Source organism: Lissotriton vulgaris, chromosome 2_1 (assembly GCF_964263255.1).
Source record: "Lissotriton vulgaris chromosome 2_1, aLisVul1.2, whole genome shotgun sequence".
NCBI classification, from domain to species: domain Eukaryota; kingdom Metazoa; phylum Chordata; class Amphibia; order Caudata; family Salamandridae; genus Lissotriton; species Lissotriton vulgaris.
Window position 1 is genome coordinate 2,021,885,018 of NC_141687.1, and position 24,299 is coordinate 2,021,909,316.

General features: G+C 45.0%; 1 protein-coding gene across 1 annotated transcript in view; it reads left to right on the plus strand.

Annotated features, from left to right (window-relative positions):
• The window catches only part of USP8 (ubiquitin specific peptidase 8), a 580,270-nt gene that overhangs the window by 156,705 nt on the left and 399,266 nt on the right, over positions 1-24,299 (plus strand). Inside the window, exons 7-8 of the mRNA XM_086958250.1 lie at positions 14,177-14,339; positions 17,140-17,284. Of these exons, the coding sequence (XP_086814376.1) occupies positions 14,177-14,339; positions 17,140-17,284 (308 nt within the window). The remainder of the gene's footprint in view (positions 1-14,176; positions 14,340-17,139; positions 17,285-24,299) is intronic.

Below are 24,299 nucleotides of genomic sequence, written 5' to 3' on the forward strand. Positions count from 1 at the left end.
TTTTGACCATGATACAGAACAGACACTTCATCTTGCACAATGTCAACGACAGATGATACAATATTGTCTAATGTGTAAATGCGGGAAGAGAGCGTGTTTATGCTATTATCAACAACTGCTAGCACTTTTTCTAAATTGGCTTGATCTACAGCTCTAAGGCGGGTAGCCGCCTCAATCTGGGATGTTTTCCAGAATTCGTTATAAACCGCATATATCCATCTTTTAGATCTGCCGTTAGCTGGGCCCTTTATAAAATCATTCAGATCAACATCGTCAGTCAGTTTAGACAAATGTAGCTTAACCGATGCCAGGGTAGAATGTCTGAGCCAATTCTGACATATGCCCACAGAATGGCCACTTTCAAAACTGAGATCTGCTCTGACCTGTGTAAAGCCTTCTGCCAAACCCAGAAAACGATGCTGGCAAGAGTCAGCACTTCTGTACCAGAGCAACCAGCCTTTGGGATCCAAACTGGATATGTTAAAGGAAGAATTCAACAACAGAGTTTGTAAATCTCATCGAAAATTTAGTGGTATTACTCCAACCGGAATATTCTTCTAAATCAGGAAAAGGAGCATTTAATTTTTTTGTACTAGCCAATCCAAAGCATGTTGTCTGTGAAACCGTAGAATTCAAAAACAACATATGGTTCTGGATGAGGCATGCACAGTGCAAATCATCAGTGCCTTGCACTTGCCAGCTTTTAGAACACCAAACTGATTTAAGGTCAATGGTATCCTTCCACAACTCGTAGCCTCCAACAGCCAACTGGTCTAGAAAGGACTTCGAATACAATAATTTAGTATTGGTAAGTCTAACTTTGGATGTGGCACCGGGAAACCCTTTTTGGGTAGCTGTAGCGCCATACAAATTAAAAAAATAAATAAAATAAATAAAGATGTGGACTTTTCAGTCATTTAAAAAAAATGCATTAGGATTAGACTGATTAAAATCGGTAAAGTAAGTGAACCTTTTCAAAAAGGTAGCAGAACTGCCTTGTATAGGAGCTGGACAAGGTTCCCATTGTGTATAATTAACAGTGTTCCTCCTGGTATTAGTTTTATGCAGGTAGTGATTGCCAAAATGTTGGTAACAATATAAATCACCATAATTAGCAGACTCCAAATACAAATCTTCAGCATCAAAGGCAGCTTAATATTTCCAATCAGAAAACAATGATTCTACGGCCTGAACATCCCAAAATTCAGAACGTATATTTCATTTTACTATATCCCCCATAGAAACTCTAAGCACATTATGGACATTTATTACCTCAATGGGCCCATGGATTTGTAATCGAACAGCATCCCATACAATCCCATCCAAGACAGGCCAAGCAGTGATGTTAACAAAAGCCAAGTCTCTCTTCAACCTATGTGATGAGGAATGGGGAGCCATTATTCCATTGATATGTCGAATGCATGTTCCTTCCTCGACATAGTGTCCATTGACGAGATGGAAAAAATAAAACACAAAACCAATTGACATAAAAAGGTAAATCGAAAAAAGCACCAGCCAAATATAGGTCCAAGGGGGAATCAAAAAATGTTTCTTAAACAATGTAGCATAAACTGAAATCCTTGAAGGCTTCCTAGATGTGTGGGAATCCATGTCAAATGAAAATCTGGAATCTGTAGCCAAGCAAGTTTGCAAATCAGGCATCGATAAGTCAGTTGGGTAGGTGTAGTCAGTTTCATCAAGTTGAGCACCAGGCAGTGTACTCAATAAAGGACTCAAAAGTGCAGGCATCTCAAGGGCAACATCAGGCACTGGATTAGAAACCGGGGCCAAAGCAGAATTCCTCAAAATCGAAGGACATGAGACTGCCGGTGTCATACTAAGAAGGATCGGCCACTCTGTGTATCTTGACATTGTCAATGGAGATATACCTGTTCTCCTTACGACCTGGAAGAGGTGGTAAAATTACTGTTCATGTGCCCTTCATACCAAGCACCGGAACTGGAGCTCGATAAGAGGGACCACAATTTTTCGGGTTTTCGATCTTCTACCAAACCAGTTCTCCAACTTGGGGTAGCCAGCCAACTACCGGGATCTGCAACGCATCATCCGAGGTGGAGGGCAAATGTTCCTTTTCAAGACTGTCTCTTGTCTCTTGTAGACTCTGTAAAACATTGCAATGTTCACCTACGTCGAAGGAGGCAGCAACCGACGCCTTGTCTAGACCGTCAAGGTCCGGTACATACATCTTGATATCAAAGAGCATTTCGTATGGGGTCCGCCCACCCAGAGATCTTCTAGGAAGATTGTTAAGAGCACGCTGCAAGCCATTGAGGTGGGCCAGCCAGTTCCTGCCAGGGCCTAAAAATCTAGCTGTTTAAGACTGCTTTAAATCTCGGTTCATTCGTTCCACAACACTATTACCCTCAGGTCTGTATGGAGACGAAAACTTGACTTGGACCCCCAACAAAGCCATGGCATCCACGCCTTAGAGGCGAAAGTAGGACCCTGATCTGAATGGAAGGTACCACAGGCAAAAATCCGTACAAAGGCACGCAAGTGTCTTATGACAGTTCGTGAATCAGTGCTGCGGTGTGGCCACACCCACACAAAGCATGTGCATGAATCAACTGCTACTAAAATGTACTTATATGCAGTATCAGAAGAAAAGGACCGCAGTGATCTAAATAAACACAATCAAGTGGTTTATTAGAAATGTACAACTGTGTCTGGGGCTTAATCTGCTAGCAAATGTCACATTGAAGGACATAATCACACGTCTGTTTGTACAGTCTCCGCCACCAGAAACGTTGTTGTAACTGAGCAACAGTAGCCGAAACGCCCGCATGTGCAGACGCAACACCTTCGTGGGCAGCGGTAATCAGTGTGGTCCTGCAGCCGCGTTGGGAATCAACCTCCCACCAACGTCCGGTATTTTCACATAAGGAACTTTATCAGGACTTAAGTGGTATGAATACTTCGAAGGGCACCCCTTAGGATATTTACTTCCCTTCTTAGTTGCAGCAACAGCTTCCAAGATATCATCATCGATCTTATTTTTGGAACGTGTAACTGCTGCAACCAAATATGTTAATACTGCGGATTTCGCTGCCTCATCAGCCAACTAATTGCCAACAGCGTGGACCCCTACACACTAATGACAGAGAGTGCGAATTACAAAAACGAGTGGCAACTGCTCTTTAAGTTCAGCCACTCGGACCCAGATCATTTTATGTATTATTGTGCTACCCTTGGAATCACAAAAATCATTCCGAATCCAAAAGAACAGGTTTTCATTGTAAGACTGGACACAGTAGTAAGAATCACTCACAATAAGAGTTGTCACACTAGGATCAGCGTACTCCAATACAAGCATCAGAGCACGAAGCTCTGCCAATTGTGCCCAAGGGTCTGCGTGTGCACGACTCTGCACTTGAACTCATCATTCACTATGGCACCTACCACAATGGCGCAAGCGGAAACGTATGCATGCTTAGACCCATGCGCAACTTAGGCTGAACCATCAGTGTATATGATGCAATGGAAATCCTCCAAAGGCCGCATAGCCAAAGGCGCAGGATGAACAAATTCATACTGCAAAAACTCCTGCGAATGTAAGGAGGCATCAAAAATAAACGTGACATCTGCAGATGTCAATGATGCTGCCCATTTTATCCACGGTGGGTGCAAAGCTTTAGAATTAGGTACACTGGCCTTCGTCACTGCCTCAAGTGCAGGATACGGAGTAACAACCAACATGCTTTTTCCCTGCGACAGTGCATGTTCCTTAAGAATCGCCATTTGCACTGCTGTTAAAACTTTTTCCACAGAGGAAAACCGCATTTCAGCCGAAGTGTGACTTGTAAGCAATAGGTACTGTGTCTCCTTCGTTAAAAGTTAGGTACGGTAAACCCACCACCCCAGGGATGATTCTGATCACCAGGTTGGTGTGGTTGTCAAAAGTCAGTAAGAATCTAGATTCAAGTAGATCAGCCTGCAAAGATTGCAAAATAGCTGAATGTTCTGGCAGCCAGCAAGATTTGGTAAAAGTAGGTTGTATCAACGCATACAAAGGCTTGATACGCTGGGCATATTCAGGACTATAAGTATGCCCAAAATTCTAAAATCCCAGCAAGCACTGTCATTTTTTCAGAGTTGTAGGAGCGCGCAATTGTGCGCATTTCTCCAAGAGGTGAGGAGCCAATCCTCGACCTTCATTGTTGAGCTCGTAGCGCAGGAACAACACTATGTACTCTGCAATGTGAGACTTCGCAAAGTTGAACTTGTAACCAAAGTCTGCGAAGTTACAAATAATGCGATCAACGCGAGACAGATGCGCCCAAAGATCGTCGTCCGTGAGATATATGTCATTCACATACGAACATGCATCCGTGTCTATCCTCTCCAAGAGAGAGACAATACGGGCAGCAAACACCCCTGGACTATTTTTATAGCCCATAGGCAAACGTTTATACTGGTGTTATTTGCCGCCACTGGTAAAACTGGTCCACTGGGAACTCAGTTCACCCAAATTGTGGGCAAAAAAAAGTTGGAAATGTCAAGTGTGGTTTGAAACCGCTTACGCACAAGACCATCCACAAGAGCAGAGCCGTGAGTATTCTGTACTGCACAGGTACGGCAATGCGAGTTCAAATGCCGGTAATTCAATACCAAACGGTACGAGCCGTCTGGCTTAGTCACAGTAAAAAGAGGGTTATTCATCGGTGACACACAAGTTTCAATTACACCTTGATATTCCAATTGTTCAAGGATTTCCGCGACGGAAACCTTAGCTTCACGTCGGAAGGGGTATTGAGGTGGAGGCTGTGGCGTAGACCGCAAAGGAATCTCGTGGTGTGAGGAAAATGTATCCCACCCACAGTGTGTACGGTACAAAGCCGGTGCAAGGGTCTTAGCCCTCTCTTCTGCAAAATTCAGCGCATGCTCCTTCGAGACTGTGTGCGCGAAACTAGGGAGGATTACCTCCTCCCCTCTCGGAGCCGCGAGCACAAAAGGAGGGGGCCAGTCAGCCTCCGCTAACAAAATGTCATAGGTAGACGTAAGATTTTCTCAAAATACCCCTTTGATGGTACGCTGTATGTCACCTTCAATTAAAAGGACTATTTCATAAAGTCTATCAGGGGGAGCTACTCTAGTATCAGCTGTCTCCACAACAACAGATCGGTCAGTCGCTGTCGCCTTCAGTAGTGGACGCAGGGCCTCTCGCACTATGGTAATCTCCGCCGCGCTGTCCAACAACGTCAGCGCTCATGTCTTATTCCGAAGCTGCGTTCTCACTATCTGTGGCATATCTCGCTGTTAAAGCGGCAACTTTCTTTTTCTGAAACTGGGGTCTTTTCGGTGTCGAATCTTCCTACTTGCCTTTACTGTCTTTTGGGCGGGGCTGGTCGCGTCCCTGTTGGCTACCCCGACCTCTGCCGCATCTCCTCCACCACCGGTCGATGAGTCCGATGAGTCCTGAAAAGAACGAGGAGAGCTTTGTTCAGAAACCTGAAAACGATCAGGTGATTTTATCGTCATAAACGCGTTCTGTAGGTGCAGGCACTGGAAATGCAGGACGTGACTCCTGTTTCTGCTGTTGTTGTGTACCCTGTTTCTGTTTTTTCAGCCAAGTTTCTTTTTAGCCTCTGGCTGGTCGTCCGTTTCAGACTTCTGCCCTTGGGGTTGTTTTTTCTCTTTTGTAGAGAAAGGCTGGACACCTAAACTATTGCGGCCCACGGTTTTATAAGCCGCCACAATAATTCTTGGTAACTGTCGGGGTTTATCGGCATCGGGCACCGCCAGCAAAGCATTAGACACCTGGAAGCTTACAGCATCTCCCTTGACATCAGCGAGTACGAGATCGGAAACTATGTCAAAACTGCCGCATAGGCGCATACCCAATTCAACCGCTGCCTCAGGTCCATGCTCATCTTGAACACGCTTAATGACCGTTGGAAGGACAGTCATTGACGGAGTGCCGAAGCACCACGTATACACTGCCGCAAAGATCTTATCCCAAGACTCGCAGTCACCAGCTTCTGGGATCAAGTCTTTAGGCATACTAATTGTCAGAATCCTGTTTTCTCACCAGGAGTCGTGTTAGGAAATACTGCTTCCAGTTGGTCAAACTTCTCGGCAAGCCAGAAAGGAAAGTCATCCTTATTCTGGGGGCGCTTGCCCATCACTGCGTTTACCATTACAGGGCTAAGCTTCCTTCCGCCCTGTCCAGCTGGAAGTGCCGCAACACCTGGGGCCCCGTCTGGGAGATTGCGGCTAATGTATTGTACTAACGACCTAATAACGCTAATAGCGACTTATGTAGTAGTATTCTATATGCAAGGGAGCACGCTCCTGCTTGAGGATGCGGTGTAAATCTTGCCAAAACAGGCCAAGTAGCGCCTGGAATGGACAAAGGACCTAATCTCGGATTTACCAAAGAGTGGGGTAGGGCGCCATTAAACCAAACTCAGTGCTGCCAAGCATTAATCTGAACTTCCTGTGTCCGATACGGAACATAGTCCTGTGGCATGGCAGTGGGAGTGTACGTGTCAAACACATTAGTATTTGCGTTCACAGCCGGGAAAGTCACCCAGGAGTAAAAAATCTCAAAAGGGTAAGCTACTTCCGCACTCACCGCCATAAAAACCGCCATGCCATCCACGGGGACGTTATAAGTCTGCAAATGATTGCGCACTGCAATGCGACTATGCTGCGGTATGTCAACGCCTATCATAATGACACAGAATGAAAGCGGTACAATAAGAACCTACGTAGCACAACTGGGTAGTAATTCAAAAGGAAACCGTTTGAATAGACTCAATCTTGAAAAGACCTATGTAATTATAGGTAGGTTTGTCCGACACCACTGTCTCCAGGAAACAATAGTGAAGGGGGTTAAGGACTGACAGAAGCACTGCTCAAGTGTCATGTAATAAGACCACCAACGATTGGGCGCCATGTCGCAGGGATTCTGCTCCTACACAGAACTGTGCATAGAGACTCGGAACCTCAGTGAATTAGGGTGTACCAAAACTCACCTTAGTATCCAAAATCCCCTACCAGACTAGCAATCAGTGTCTCATTGGTTCTTACACACCCCCAATGATTAGACAACCCAGAACATGAACTTAGAACACCTCAGGTCACGTGGAACACATGAACACTCTTTCGTTATACTAACATATCAGTCCAGAACGAGGAGTAAATGATGACACGTGCAAGTTTGAAATATTTATTTCTAATGCAGTGTTCTCGAGCGCAGTATCTTGGCTAATACAAGCAAACATATTATAAGCAACAAGGTTATCAGCATAGTTACTAGTCCATAAAATACAAAGGGTGAAAGCATGTTAAAATGCTAAAGGGAAAATGTCTAAATAGAACCTCAGTTTTACCCTCCCTTGCTAGTATATTATATTATATTATAGAAGGGGTCTTAGGGTTTTAGAAGGGCGGCCCCATACCTCTGGTCTTAATAGAAAGGGATCACATCCTCTTCTACACCAACTCTCTGCATGCGGATATTCATCAAGTGTGTGTGCATGCTCTGCGCAGTGCATTATTAAACGCGCCAAAAGCCAGAGTTGGCCACAGCTGCCTATGTGTTATGTCTAAGACATGCGCTGATCAGACCGAACAACAACCGCTGTGTTGAAATAACCTTGAAGGCCTCGGCACTCACTGTTCAGACATAGCTTACCAAGCAAAGCTGATACTATAGGAAAACATATTATTCTCGTGTGAAGCAAAATAGTCTACTAGGCTCAAAGCATTAATAACAATATGTGCTGTGCGCAAAAGCAGCAGAGAGGTAAAATGGCGTTTAAACTCCTAATAAGCTCATGCTAACTTAACACAGTGTAAAGGCAAAGCCTATCTACTTGACACTAGAGGCCTTAAGTATGCTCCAAGCCAATAGGAAAACAACGTATCTCGAAAAAGGAATCCTTAACACCTTAGATTTATTTGCACCTAAGCTGCCATTAAAGGAGTCTAACAAATCTCAACCAGGAAAGTGGTATACACATGAAATCAAGGCACTTAAAAGAAAGTGCCAAATCACAGAGCATCACTGGAGGCTATCTAAACTACAAACAGATAGACAGACATACAAGACAGAACTGAGGAATTATAATAATTCAATTAAGAAAACTAAGAAGACCTATTTTGCTAGAAGAATTAATGAGAATTGCAACTCAAGTAAGGAGCTGTACAAAATAGTAAGGGAGCTATGCAACCCAGTGAGCCTATCCCAAACTCTGCCACCCTCAGGGGAAGGCTGTGAAGAAATCGGTGAGTTTATTTCAGCCAACATCAACCGTGAAACTTGGAGATCCTTCATGTAAAAGGAGTTTAACTAAAGCCCTTCAATGGCTAAGCTCTTTCTTAAATAATAGAACACAGAGAGTACACATGGGGGAGTTTTCATCTTAACCAAAACCCATCAGCTATGATGTTCCATAGGGGGCATCCCTGAGCCCCACACTTTTTAATGTCTATGTGCCATCTCTGGGGATCAGGGTTACGACGGATCGTGACAAACTCATGCGTCTTAATTATGGTTGTGCCATTGAACACATTGCTAGCTGCATTACTCGCTGGATAGCATTGCCCCTAACTATGGCGGGACGTATTTCCCTTATTAAAATAGTTATATTGCCAAACTTCCTTTATTTATTCCTCAATATCCCTTACGATCCTGGGTGCCACTTCTTTCGCACTCTCCGCTCAGAATTGATTAGATTTTATGGGGTGGCAAGCATTCTAGTATCCAATGGGACATGCTGACACGACAATATGAGCAAGGGGGTTTGGATATTCAAAACTTTGAGCTATATTACCTAAGTAAACAGGCCCATTTCGCTCACTACTGATTTCACCCTCCCCGTTACACCCCCCATGTTGCCACTGAACATTGGCTATCAGACCCAATCCCATTGGATGACGCAATACCTTCCAGAGTGGTGCCCTGTGAAAGAGAGCCTATATCAGTAGACTGCACAAACATGGCCTGGGCCTGTATTTTGGTACACATGGCAGCGTCCACTGTTTACTCTCCACCCGTTAACCTATCACCCTGACGTGGCACTGTTGCAAGGAAGGTATTTTTCAAAACATGGCGCGAGCGCGAAACATTAAAACCTGGGGAAATCTCTTTGTTAATGGTAAATTCCGCACTCTCCAGCAGATGTGTCATGATCCCCCACCTTCTACCATGGACACATTTCTTTACACTCGCTTAAGACACAGGGTGAGAGCGTGCCATCCCACATTCCCCTCAGAGCCGCCCACCCTGCTACCTCTACATCGTGTGCTCCAGGCAGATACTGCTGGACACCTAGTCTCTACACTTTAACATACACTGTACGTTGATCGTGAATACTTGCCATGCGCTGCCCGCGCTAAGTGGGGGTTAGATCTGGGCCAGGAGTTGACCGATGAACAATGGTCCTATTGTTGTAAACACACTGAGGGGGTCTTATCAAACAGTAGGCAGCGTATCATTCACTACAAGTATCTCCAACGCTATTACTATACTCCTGTGCGGCTATACAAGTAAGGCCTGCGCAAATCTGATAACTGTGCTAGGTGGGACAGGCAGACTTCTTTCACCTTGCCTGGGTATGCCATGGGGTTTGTGACTATTGACAACAGGTATTTGGGGCCCTTGACTTGATGATCGCTACGTCCATTCTTAGATCTCCACTTACTGCGCTTCTTGGCTATACTGCGCATATCCCTTCTACATATAGGAGGTTTGTTTTCTTCAGCTAGGTCCTGGCGAAGCGCCGCGTGGCCTGCAAATAAGGCCGCGCTCGCGCACTTAAATTTAAGGATTAGTTAGGCGATATGATCCTTTGGCAAGAACAAATCTGTACGTATGCTGCTTTGCTCCCTCGCTCTTCACGCCCCCGGGACATATCGGGTCCGCTACAGACATATTCGCTAGAACATCCTATTGCTGCTGACTCCTAAGCCCACACAATTGGAGCGTGGTCCAGGGGTACCCCCACCTCCTTTTGCTTTTTCCGCAATTGTGGTGCCCATGGTGTGAAACCCGGCCCTGTCAGGCTCCACATGCCAATGTATACAGAGTGTTATATTATCATTCCTCTTGTTGGTATGAAACACCTGTGATGTTTCGATTCATGTAACAATAATGGCCTATGATGGTTCATGTCGTTTTTCGATGTCTCTACATTTTTACTGTCATAGCTCCTCATTTGCTGTTATTGCTTATGATACCAATGTGCTTTACTGTACCTGCTGATCAAACCAATTGTACTATGCTGACGGTTGTTTAATAAAGAAAAAAAAAAGTTCTGTTAGATAAATAGTTTCAGACCTCATCATGTGAATTCATACATAATATTCGATAAATACAAAATTGATGCAAGTATTTAGCCTATTTGCAGCCATCGTGATCACTCAATTCGATGGTCATGGAACACTTAATAATTTATGTCTTAAGCTCATAAACCAAAATAAATCTATTATATCATTCTCTGTACCCGTGCTCCATTCAAATTGCTGGAAGCTCGTGTTGTACACAATGCGAGCCTAGCACTAAGCCCCTCAGTGCGTGCTGACAAACACGTAGGTTATCGTAATCTGGTGACGTAGGTTTGTGCTAGTCACCAGTAGTCAATAAAGATATTACACTCAAATTCCTACATATGCCAATTATGGCCAAGTGGACATTGTTCTACATCAGTTTAAACCTAAGTGGGCATATTAACCCAACAACCGTGGTTGAAACAAAGGATTATTACTGGCAATTCTACATCAATTCTGCCCATGTGGGCTAACTGACACAGCGCTATAGTGTACCACAAGCCTTCTACACAAACAGGAAAAATCACAACCCAGGTTTATGAACTGATATCACCATTACTATAGAACAAGACAAAGTCCCAATAAACATTAGCATCCAAGCAAAATCCTTGTAGTGCTTTCCATCCATTTAACATTTCTTCTTAGTTTACAAATATTCCAACATTAGTTAAAATTGATGAAACAAACTGTTGTACAGACAAAATCCTCCATATATTCAATCAAGCAAATGGATTGCCAGTTCTTTGCTTAAATGTAACCCCTTGGGTGCCAGACTTTCCAAATCGATAATATATTGTGATTCTAATTTCCTCAAGGACAACTCTGTTGCCACCTCTCACACCCAAATTCACAGTGTCAATAACCACCATTCGGACTAGTGTATCATCCTACATATGGTTCTCGTGAAAGTGGCGAGCTATAGGGTATTGCTTGTTGTTATTTCTTATGACATTAAGGTGCTCCACACTCACTTCTTTGCTTGGTGTTTGGTGCTACCCATGTACCATTTGTCACATCATCCCCTTTGGTTTTTATTTGTTCGCCCATTTGTCGCAAGGACAAATCAGAACATATGCTCAGTGAGTTGTATTGCATGTACGCTTCTTCTTGATCAAAAACTCCTTCTTAGAGTTGGGTACCAACAATTTATCACAGTCAATACTCCCTCTACATGCTTTGCGATTCCGGCAACATCTAAAACCAGATGCGCCAGTGAATTTGCCTATATCTTGCTCTGTTACATGATTAGGGCTCAGTTCATCTCTCAGTGATCAACCTTTTCTAAAGGTGATCTGTGGATTGCTTCCCAAATTTTTCTTGAGATGATCATCAGTGAGTAATACATGCAAATGTTTTTTGAAAATTTTGCTTACCTCACTCGCCTGTCCTGAGAATGTAGTGATGAATCTGAAGCATTCACTGCTCTATTCCTCTTTCTTAGAGTATAATAGTTAATTTCTAGACTTCTCTACTCTAGAAACAGCCTCACAGATGGTCTCCTTGCTGTAACTCCTGTCCTTAAATCTCTGACACATGATTGTTTCCTCACATTTGTAGGCAATATCAGTGCTGCAATTTCTCTTTGCACATAACAACTCCCCATAAGGGATGCCGTGCACCAAATTGCATGGGTGACTACTACTGGAACTGAGACTACTATTCCCTGCAGTCTTCTTTCGAAACAATGTGGTCGTCAAGTTGTTATCTTTGACTTCCAAAAGGACATCAAGGAATTCCATAGAATTTCTACTAATATGTTCAGTAAACTTAAGATTGAGCCTGTTAACATTCAGTTTGTCAATGAAAGCTCTAGCTGATTACTCATCGCCACACCAGATGAAGAAAATGTCATCAATATAGCACAGCCACAGGGTCACACTATTGAATTCCGCCATCTCAGCGACAACCTGCTATATATATATATATATATATATATATATATATATATATATATCGCCAGTATTTGTAAAGCTCGAACAGTTACACGAAGGCATCCCGGCGCAGGGCGCCATCGGGATGATTAAGCAAGCTATTGCCCAGAGTCACATGGTGCTAGGCTGGTATAGAGGAAAATGGAGGATTGTGCCCTCACGATTTGTCAATAGTAGTCCAAAAGGAAAATTCAAATGTTCTTTGAAAGTTTTACGTGAGTGATTTTTATTTCATGTTATATTTGTGAAAAAAGAGGACAGCCGACACGTGTTTCGCCCCTATAGCCTATGGGCTTTTTCAAGGCAAATATCAGTTGTTGGGGTAGGTAGAATTCATGATTCTCTAGAATGTCTGTATGTAGTTTCTGCGGTCCTGGAACAAGACACATGGTGCTGGGCTGACCTTCCACCGGTACCAGACAACGAACCGTATATATATTTTATATAGTTGAAGTTGTATTGCTTTTATTTTTTTAAGTTTACTGAATGGTTTTATTGTGTTATGAAAGAAGTTGTGACTCGCACACCTTTTTTTAACGGGTTCATCGTAGTTAATTCTCTTATGGAGCTATCCTGGTGAACGCTTCATCCATAGAGCGCCAAGCATATAGATCAAAACAAAACACTGATATACAAAGTACTATCAGTCCCAGGATGCATCACGCCATATTGGTTGGTAACCTTCATCGTAAACCAATTAATCCACAATCCACTGTTTACGTTCCATATTTTTGATAGTTTATTGTTCGTTTGTTGATGTGTTCAAGACAAGGTGGTTTCAATTTTCAAATGCATGTATAATGCCCAATCGCCTTTAATACAGCATGTAAAATCCCTTGCTCCAAGAATATATGATAATGTTTAACCCAATGCATTTCAAGCCGTTCTGGCCCTTCGTCAGGGGTTCATATCTGTAGAGTTAAAATCAAATATATTGCCATTAACATCTTAAACTTGTGTCCACATGTCAATGTAAGTTATCGAGCTGTTTTCAGTGCCCCATTGCATACCATGTTGTACCTCCCATAACCAGCGTTTTCCCTCTATAAGCAAAAAAGTGGCATCTACATAAATTATTAAAGCGGTTTCGTGAGTTATGCCCTCTGTACTTATCGCTTTAAAGTAACGGTCTAAGCTGCCGATATACAAGATTTCCACTAAACTGTGAACCTAAGGATTACATGTATTTGACCAATAGACATGCGGTGTATTGACGTACCTTTCTTCGCTAATCAGCTACGAACATAACATTTTGACTCTTCTCCCCCAATTGCTGTTCTTGTGCTTCTGTGGTTTCAACTCGTGTTTTAATGAATGATGTGGGCAGGATTAAGGTGTTTAAAACACGAGTTGAAACCAGAGAAGCATCGGTCAAATACATTAAAGCGATAAGTACAGAGGGCATAACTCGCGAAACCGCTTTAATAATTTATGTAGATAGCCCTTTTTTGCTTATAGAGGGAAAACGCTGGTTATAGGAGGTACAACATGGTATGCAATGGGGCACTGAAAACAGCTCGATAACTTACATTGACATGTGGGCACAAGTTTAAGATGTTAATGGCAATATATTTGATTTTAACTCTACAGATATGAACCCCTGACGAAGGGCCAGAACGGCTTGAAATGCATTGGGTTAAACATTATCATATATTCTTGAAGCAAGGGATTTTACTTGCTGTATTAAAGGCGATTGGGCATTATACATGCATTTGAAAATTGAAACCACCTTGTCTTGAACACATCAACAAACGAACAATAAACTATCAAAAATATGGAACGTAAACAGTGGATTGTGGATTAATTGGTTTACGATGAAGGTTACCAACCAATATGGCGTGATGCATCCTGGGACTGATAGTACTTTGTATATCAGTGTTTCGTTTTGATTTATTGTGTTATGAACATTTTTGTAATGCATCAATGTAACTGTACATATATATTTTTAGAGTCACTGCAAGATGGATTGAAGATAAACTGCCAGAGGAGTCCAAAGAAGTGTGGCGTACAAGAGGACATGTGGACTATATTATCTTGTTTGATTGGTTCAGTACCATAACTGATTTAAAGGTTGGAACAACTCTTCAAAGTCTAAAAGATGCTCTGTTCAAGGTTAGTAAGAGAAAAATTCTTATTTAATTTGTAGTCTCTTCAGTGGAATCACTTGACATTATGGTACTGCTGAATGTGATACAGACTGATGTATATATTGTTCTTTACGAACATATCATACTGGAGCTTTGCGGTTAACTGAAATGTAATTCAAGCAAGCATTGGCAAAACAAGTTGTTTTGGCATAGTGAAACGCTTTTACAATGTGGTTACAGTGTTGGCAGCAAAGGTATAAGCTTCTGTACCATGAGGAACATGTTACGTGTGTGTGGCTGCAGTGGCATTGAAAGATTCTTTCACTCAGATGCAGACTCCTCATTAGCCCGCTCCTCCATTATTCAACTCCCTGTACTTCTTCCTTCTAGCCACTTCATTTGGCATACCAGCATACATCATTTTTTCTATTTAGGAGGGGAGAAGTAGAGAAAGGAGGACAACACTAATCTGAACAAAAGGGAGGATTTCTAATTCATGATGACAAAAAGTTAATAGTTGTGGGTCTCATTCTGCTCCTCTACCAACATCTCCCTGTCATCTTTCTCACTCCAATGGCCTTCCTTCTGGCCCTACGTGCCCTAGGCCTAACACAGCATGATGATCGGGTGCGAGAGTAGTTCTGGGACGTTCCGGGCATCCCCTGAGAGTGCGGATGTGGAGCTGTGACCCCGCCTCTGCCTACCGAAAGACCTCTTCAGGCGTTTCAAAAAAGTGGGTTTGAGGCTGAAAGGTGACCTTAAGTTTGGCTAAGAAAGTATATAGCAAATATTCAGGCTGCAAAGTTCCTCTCTGGGTGTCGGTGCTGCTTTCCTCCAATCACCTGTAGAGGATGTGTGAATATGTTCCAAGTGCAAGTTAGGCAGTCAGTTACTCAGTAGGCCAACCAGAAAATATACAGCATCCCCTTATTAATGGAAAATCGCTATATAGTCACTCAACATTAACAAAATACTTGATAAACACAACTCATGTGTAGTTCACTATATGTATCAAAAACATGATTCCACTTCCCTTACTTGGTCATAATTTCATTATTTAAAAAGAACACATCTTTTTAAACATGCTACTTTATTTATATATGTTAATTTCTTACACAAATCATTATGGTTGCAAACTCCACCTTCATGAGCTCCTCCTCACATCACACACAACCATCCCCCTAAAAAAATACACATTCTCATTCATACCTCACATACACATCTTGACATAAAATGTCTGTACCTCAGCAGTGTACAATAATTGTCAATATATTCTTTCGTTCAAAAAAGGGAAAACCTCATATCAAAATCAACCTTACCATTTATTATATAGACGTACAGTTTCTAATTTTAGCTCCTTACAATTAACTCCCATCAACAGTATTCGTGTACTCCAATGTTCCTTAGTCCTTCACACATGATGTTGGACCTGTTGTACCATGTGCCGTTGTCCTCTAATGATCCTATAACGATCCCATAACGGCTTCAAACTTGTGCCGAGGTGCTTTTCAGTGAAGCCCAGCAAACGCCATACACCTTTCTCCAGGCACAGAAACATCAGCGCTCACCATAAGAACAAGTGCAGGTGACTAGTGAGGTGGCCCAATTTCCTACAAAACAAAATGAACCATTATGAACAAAAATACAAAGGAATCCAAAAAAATTTAAAAAAAGGACCAATCTAAAGACTCCTTTTACCACTTGTGTACCCACCAACTCCAAAGGATCAGACCCAGAGATAGATGAACATACATGCTTTAAATTAACACCCCAAAGTGAACCATTACCGATATCAGTTAACATACATAAAGCCCCATGTAAACACCACCACAAAGAATATTCTAATATTTATTCTACAGTGCAAACAAACTCCCTGCCTTGTGCCATTGGAAATGAATGTGAATACTCCTGCCAATAACTGGGCTAATCCGAGAACCCCACTTCTCCTTCAAATGGTAACTAAACTGTAACATAACCAAGGCATTCTATATCGATCCAGTCACCAGGCTAGTTATTTGACCTAAAAAGGCCACCTATAGCTAATTGGTTTACCTATTGACTGTTGTTCATATATACCAAAGCTTTCCTCAAAGGACCCAACCGCTACGCAGTGGGCTCAACCTTCACTCGCTGTCTTTATCTGGGCATGCATCTGGTATTCGCCATGTATTTTGCTGTTGGAGTGGTATATCTTGGCCTCCAAATTAGTTGTGTTCAGAAGTGTCTTCCAGCATTCTCCCAGATCTCATAGGTCTGCATGGCAGGCTCCAGTCTCGCCGCCAATATCTGCTCAAGTTGCACCATAATTCAGTGGTCCAATCCAGCAAGTTCATCAGTCAGTGTATCGGAGGTCTTACCCCAGTCCAAGATGTGGTCATGCTCCAATACTTCCACATAAACCGGAGGATGTTTTTTGGCCACTTGAAATTAAATGCTACATGATCTATTTGAGTCCAATGAAAAATAAGACTAGCTTGGAGTAAAGCAGACTTCAATATGGCGCATGGGTGACGGTAAAAGTCTCGGGAAAAGGCTTGCTATTGTGGTGTGAACACCTCATGTTGCTAATACTCAGAATGCTTTGGGGGTTTGCTCTCCTAGTCACATTCTCCAACATGTGGAACTCAAATGAGAGAATGTTCAGAATGGTTGCAAGTTCTTGGGGGTGCATTCTCCCAGAAAATGTGAAATGTTCATTCAAAGTGGTCTGTTTAAGAGAAACAAGGTAATTAAGAAATCAGTCAAGGTAATTGTGTGTGTTTGTATGTATATATATATATATATATATGTGTGTTATATTCAAACATTTATTTTCTTTTTTACAGTGGGAAAGTAAAACAATACTGCAGAGCGAACCCTTAGTTTTAGAAGGTGGTTATGAGAGCTGGCTGCTTTGTTATCCAATGTACACAACACAGGCTAAAGTAATTCCACCTCGGAGAGGAAGTAGTGAAGCGATGCCCATCTCATGTAAGTTCAATTTTAATATCTTTATCGCAGTATGTGTTGGATTGTTTGAAAGAAACGTTTATTCTGTAGTAGGGGATCTCTGTGTATAGTCATAATCTAGTGAATAGTCCCGCCCATGTGCGTGGACCCCGGAGCAATCAAAAATAATCTCTTAAGTCATCAAACAATGCAGACCTGCACATACACTTAAGAGAGAATTTAAAGACAGATAATACAGCCTATATCCACAGGCTACACTGTCCAGTACTTCAACTAGAAATTCCACCAAAAAACCCACAAACAGCACAGCCTGTCCAGTGTTCTCCACAGAGAAAAACCTTCCCCTACCAGCAAAAGCCTCTTAAATGATAGAGAAAGTAGTGGACAGGCAAGCCCCATAGGCTGCCATTATGTGGCTCAGAACAGGATACTGTGCCTTTAAGAGAACCTTTCAGAACACTCTCAGTATCCCAGAATGCACAGCAGGTCCCTTTTACTTTCAGTTCTTTTTTCCGGCTCCTGCAAGCAGGACCCTGGAGCATTGAGCTCTCCCTTTTTTAGGGTGTCTTTACAGATTTTTTCACTTTTCAAGTGTTTTGAGTGCTTTATTTGAAGTACTTTGGGGATTTCCTCCTGGTGTGTGTCTTTCAGCACTATTTAGTTTGTCACAATGCCGGCATTGTTTGACAAATGCTCAGAGTGCTCGAGGAAGAAGGCCAAGTCGGACCCACATGAGGTATGTATCCTCTGCCTTCCCTCATCTCATGCCCATGAGGAATGCGACATTTGCCAGACCTTTACCAGCATCACCATGAGGGACAGAATGAAGATCAGGCTCCAAGGCGTGGAAGAGAGAAGACTGAAGGCACAAGGTGGGTCTGGGTCTGCCCATGCTGAGGCCTCTGGGGGGCTCCCCAAGGGCAGGAAGACCAGCAAACGTCACCGTTCTCCGCCGGCGTTGAGAGGGATGACTGCATTCTGTTCCCCGTCTCCCCAGGGCTCTGGGTCGTGGCGACGTCGAGGGACCTGAACAGACCGCCGTCGAGATCGCCTTTGACGATATCTTAGTCGGCATCGTCGACATCGAGAGGCGGCACAGCGTCTGCGCTCGCCGTCGAGGCGACACCGTCGTTCACCGTCGCCGAAGAAGAGGAGGTCGTTGTCGAGGGGATCCTTGCCGTCGAGAAGGACGTCGAAGTCTCGCAGGCGTTCGGCGTCGAGGAGACGTTCGTCGTATAGGAGGCGTTTGCCGTCGAGACGGAGGCGTTCGGCGGCGAGGGCGTTCGTCGTCGAGACGAGGACGCTCGTCGAGACAAGGGCGTACAACGTCTAGGGAATGACGGTCACCGCCGAGGCGGCGTTCTTTGACGCCAAAGAAGCGCAGAAGGAGTTCTGGCGCCAGGAGTTCCTCTGGGTCCGCTGGGACTTGCCGGCAGCGTGCTCCGACAGGCTCTGCCTCACCCTCACCACCGCCCAAGAAAAAAAGGGAGTCACAGGGCTCTGTGTACACTGAGGTATATACACCTCCTAAACCGAGGACGCCTACTCCTCCATTGCCCAGGGGCCCTCCCCCACGGACTCCCACCCCGCCTCCACTTCCTCCGCCTTGGAAGGCTTCGCTGCCTTGGTACCCGACGCCTCCTAAGGGGACCCCTCAACCGTTGCGCCCGGTCAGGCCGCAGTCGCCCGCTCCGGTGAGGCCTGTGGAGCGTCCGAAGTCCCCTGCTCCGGTGAGACCTGTGGAGCGTCCAAAGAGGTCACGTTCTCGCTCTGACAGGAGGGGCAGATCGCGGAGTCGCCACCGATCGTCGACAAGATCACGACGACGCCACAGGAGGAGCAGATCAAAATCCCGCACGCACTCTTCTGGGACCAGGGAGTACTCGCCGACCTTGTCGGAATCCCCGGGAACGAGGGTGTCGCCCGTAGACGACATAGTCTCCTTTCAAGATGTTCTTCTGAGGGGTGCGGCTAAGTTGGGCATTACAGTGACGGTGCCTACGCCCACGACGTCTGTGATTTTCAAAACACTGCATAAAAAGCCCCTGTCTCTGCCTTTGCTGCCTCTAGGACCGGGATTGGTGGAACCCGCCGAGGAGTTGTTTCTCACTCCGGCAGTAACAAAGGCGGCCCCCTCCAGGCTTTTCAAGAAATACCGGGCCCTGGAGACTGACCCGGCCTTCCTTAGGATGGATCCTACACCGGACATAGTGATGGCGGCTAGGAAGCAGCACGCCACCACCCCGTCATCTACAGTGCCTCCTGATAAGGAGAGCCGCTCGCTAGATTGACTCGGCTGGCAGGAAGGTCTGCGGGACAGCTTCTACCACAATGAAGGCGGCCAGTGCCGGGGCTTTGCTAGGGAGATATGATCGAGCCCTATGGGAGTCCCTCCAGCAATTCGTGGAACTCTTTCCTCGAGAGAAGAGGGAGGATTTTCAGGAGATCCTGAATGAGGGGATGTTGGTGTCTAACCAACTCATCAGCGCGGCTGCTGATGTGTCTCTTCTGGCGGCGCATGGTTACTGCCATGGTATCAACCAACGGCACCACGCTTGGCTTCGCCTTGCATCCCTCAAGCCAGAGGCTCAACAGCGGGTGGCCAACCTGCCTTTCTCAGGGGAAACCCTGTTTGGCAAGCATGCGGATGTAGTCAACTGCGGTCGGAGGCGGAGACTACTTGTGATGGGGATTAGGAAACTTCTTCTTTCGGAAACGCATCTTGTATCTTAAAGTGACATAGAACCAAGGTGGTGTACAGGACACACAAAGTATAACGATAAAGATTATCTAAAAATGTGGCGTCCCCTCCACATTACATATGAAGAGTAAGCCCAATTTAGAGATTTGGAAAAGTCGTCCTCGGCCCGATCTGCTCTCTGTGCAATAGTTACAGCAAATAACTGCTTTGCACTTTGACAAGAAGAGTATGAACATGGTTTCCCCCGACATTTGGCATATTCAGTAAAAATCCTCAGATCGTGCTGTTGTGAGTTGTAATCCAGTAGGATCATGAATATCTTCATGAGATATTTACCGCATGTTTACTAAAAAGATTCGAATTCCAGGTTTAAAGATCCTATACCGAATTGTTTCTGCTGGTCCTGATGAAGGTGGTCCTTACTGCTGCTTTTCCACCGAAACGCGTCGACCAATTATCTTCACCTTTAGATCTAATGACTTTGGTCACATACTGGACAACAGATACAATGTTATAGGATGTTTAATGTTTGTTCTTGATGGAATGTATGTTTAGGAAGTATGCATGAGTATGTGTGTGTGGCTCTCTACCTGGTTTTGTATAATTGATTTTGTTTTTTACATGAATTTGAGTCACCAATGATATATATTTATGGCTCCAGTGTGTTGAAAGAATTTCTCCTGGAGTTTCCTTGAGTAATGAACATTTTATAACTTTAGAAAAAATGACATAAAGAAATGAAAATAAGTTTTTTTACAGAAAAATGAAATAAAATGAGTAAAAATTCAATAATAAGTGTGGACACGTTTTGTGTATGCCTTGTGGTTGAGAGGTAACTCCCGTGATAAAAGTATCTATTGGTCAAGAGGGAGTTTTCCAGTTGTTTTGCCCAAGGAGAAGAAGACATACCGCCCATTCCAGAGACGGTTCGCGGCGCAGGACAGAGGGCGAGGACAGGCTTCGGGACAGCAGCAGCAACAACAACAGCAGCAGCAGTTCCGGAGGCCCTTGCAGAAGCGCCAGAAGGGCAGTGACGGCCAGCCGTCCGCAACGGCGAACAAAGGCCCGGCCGGGTCTAGGCCCTGAGCGGTTACTTCCCCTGCATCCGTTACCCACTCCGGTGGGGGGGAAGCTTTCAATTTTTTCTGGCAGAGTGGAGAAAAATTACTCAGGACAAGTGGGTGCTGAATATTGTTTGCAATGGATACAGTCTTCGGTTCACCAGCCCGCCTCCATCGATTCCACCGGTCAGCTCACAGTTTCAACTGCGCGAGCTGCAGGCGGTGGCCGATACCCTGTTAAGGAAATGGGCGATAGAAGACATACCTCTGTCTCAAAGAGGAAGAGGTCTGTACTCAAGGTTCTTTCTGGTTTGCAAGAAGGACAAGATCGAGTTCAGGCCCATTCTGGATATGCGACAAGCAAACAAGTGGATTCGCAGAGAGAAATTTCGCATGCTGTTGTTGCATCAGATTTATCCTCAGCTGCAACGGGGAGACTGGCTGTGCGCTATAGACCTACAGGATGCTTACTTCCATGTGCCCATTGCACACAAACACAGGAAGTTCCTGCGATTCCAAGTCGGCACCAATCATTATCAGTACACAGTACTGCCATTCGGGCTGAAGTCTGCGCCCAGAACGTTCTCGAAGTGCATGGCAGTGGTAGCCGCACACCTGAAGAAGAACAAGGTGTTTGTCTACCCGTACCTGGACGATTGGTTGATCAAGGCCTCCTTCTCAGAAGCTCAAGCACACTTCCAGAAGATGTGCGTTCTGTTGAACAAGCTGGGGTTGCACATTAATATGTCCAAGTCTGTCCCGACTCCGGTCCAGTGCATACAGTACCTGGGAGCCTCCATCAATACGCTGTCAGCAAGCGTGTCTCCTTCGGAGGAGAGACGGTTATCACTCCTTCGGAAGGCTCAGGCTCTTATGACCACTCCATCTACAACAGTGAGGACGTTGTCTTCTCTACTGGGGTCGATGGCCTCTTGTATCTTCCTCACGCCACACGCTCGGCTGCACATGAGACCATTGCAGGAGTGCTTGGAGGAACAGTGGGATCAGAGGAAAGGGTCTTGGGACGATGAGATACGACTGTCTCTGCATGCTCTTCAGTCTCTGAAGTGGTGGTGTTCGGTGGAGAATCTCCTCAGAGGGGTTCCCTTCCACAAGGACATTCCCACACAGACTATCGTGACGGAAGCGTCTCGCCACGGCTGGGGGGCGCACTCCGGAGACTTACAGATACAAGGAACGTAGTCCCCGACGTAGTCCACGTACCACATCAATTTCCTGGAACTCAGAGCTGTTCACTTGGCACTGAAGGCCTTTCATCCGTCCTTTCAGACCAACTCTCTGCTTGTACAGATGGACAATACGACCACGATGTATTACCTCAACAAGCAGGGGGGGCTCGAGATCGCGCACTCTGTCGCAGGAGGCACAGGCGATCTGGTGCTGGCTTCTAGCCAGAGGACTGACGATAACGGCTACCCATCTACCAGGTGTGCAGAATGTTCAGGCGGACGCACTGAGCAGACTGATTCAGGAAAACCACGAATGGGTCATAAACGACGAAGTACTAGGAGAAGTCTTCGCAAGGTGGGGGATTCCAGACGTAGATCTGTTCGCCACCGCCGAAAATAGCAAATGCCGAGACTTCGCCTCCAGGTACTACCAGCAGGGGACGCTGGGGAATGCGCTATGGATCAACTGGTCGGACAGCTTTCTGTACGCTTTTCCACCTATTCCCCTGATTCCGGCGGTGCTCATCAAACTGTCCCAGTCCAGGGCGCGGATGATCCTGATTGCCCCGGAATGGCCCAGGTAGTGGTGGTTCACGGACCTGCTTCACCGGTCCCTCCTTCCTCACGTACGGCTGCCGTGCCGGACGGACCTTCTCACGAATTTCGGGGGGCAGATGGTGCACCCCAACCTCTCGTCTTTGAGTTTGGCGGCATGGCTCCTGAGATAGTGCAATATGGTCATTTGAATCTACCAGAAGATTGTATGGACATATTGAAGGAGGCTAAGCGACCTTCCACTAGGACTTCTTATGCTTACAAGTGGAAGAGATTCTGCATCTGGTGCAAGACCACGAACTATGATCCAACGACATGTAAGGAAGATGTCATCCTTCCATATCTTCTAAATTTGGCGCAGTCTGGCCTTAATTTCCATTCCATTAAGGTTCATCTTGCTGCGCTGACTGCCTACAGGAAACGCCCTTCACAGACTCCTTCTGTGATCAAGGATTTTTTGGAAGGTTTGAAGAAAGTGATCCCTCCAGTCCGGCTTCCTTCGCCTTCATGGGAATTTAATGTGGTGCTGTCCAGATTGATGAAGGAGCCTTTTGAACCTATTCATAAGGCTTTGTTGCATCACCTGTCCTGGAAGGCGGCGTTCCTCTTGGCCATTACATCGGCCCGCAGGGTGAGTGAAATTCAGGCGTTGTGTTGCCAAGAACCTTATACTGTATTTCATGCTACTAAGGTTGTTATGCGTACTCAGCCTAAATTTCTTCCTAAGGTTATCTCTGATTTCCATGTTAACCAGACCATAACTTTACCTACATTTTTTCAGAATTCTTCGTCTCCAGCGGAAAGGTCTCTGCATTCCCTGGGTGTTAGGAGGGTGTTGAAATTTTATCTGGATAAAACCAAAGATATTCGTAGGCCAGACCAATTGTTTATCAACTATGGATCAGTCAGGACCGGTCTTGCTACCTCAAAACAGTCCATCTCGCGGTGGATTGTGTCCTGTATATAATTGTGTTACCAAAAGGCTAATAAGACCTTGGGGGGTAAACCTAAGGCTCATTCCACCAGGGGCAAAGCTGCCACGACTGCTTTGCTCCGTAATTTTCCAATTGCAGAAATCTGCAAGGCGGCCACTTGGAAGTCGGTCCATACCTTTGCTAAGCATTACTGTCTGGACACTGATGCCAGGACAGACGCTCAGGTTGGGCAGGCTTCGCTGCGAAATCTGTTCGCACAGTAGTGGTGTTGTTTCTCTTCTCTCCACCGCCGCTTTGGTGTGGGGATGGGCTTGCCATTCTATTCACTAGATTATGACTATAAACAGAGATCCCCTACTACAGAAGGAGTAGTTTCTGTCCTGTAACTCCAGTTCTGTAGTAGGGGTATCTCTGTTATAGTCATAAGCGCCCGCCCTCCTCCCCGGTGGAGAGAGATATTCACGTAAGGAATGCTACAGGTCTGGCGTGTTACGCGTTAAAAAAGAACTGAAAGTAAAAGGGACCTGCTTTGCATTCTGGGATACTGAGAGAGTTTTGGAAGGTTCTTTTAAAGGCACAGTATCCTGTTCTGAG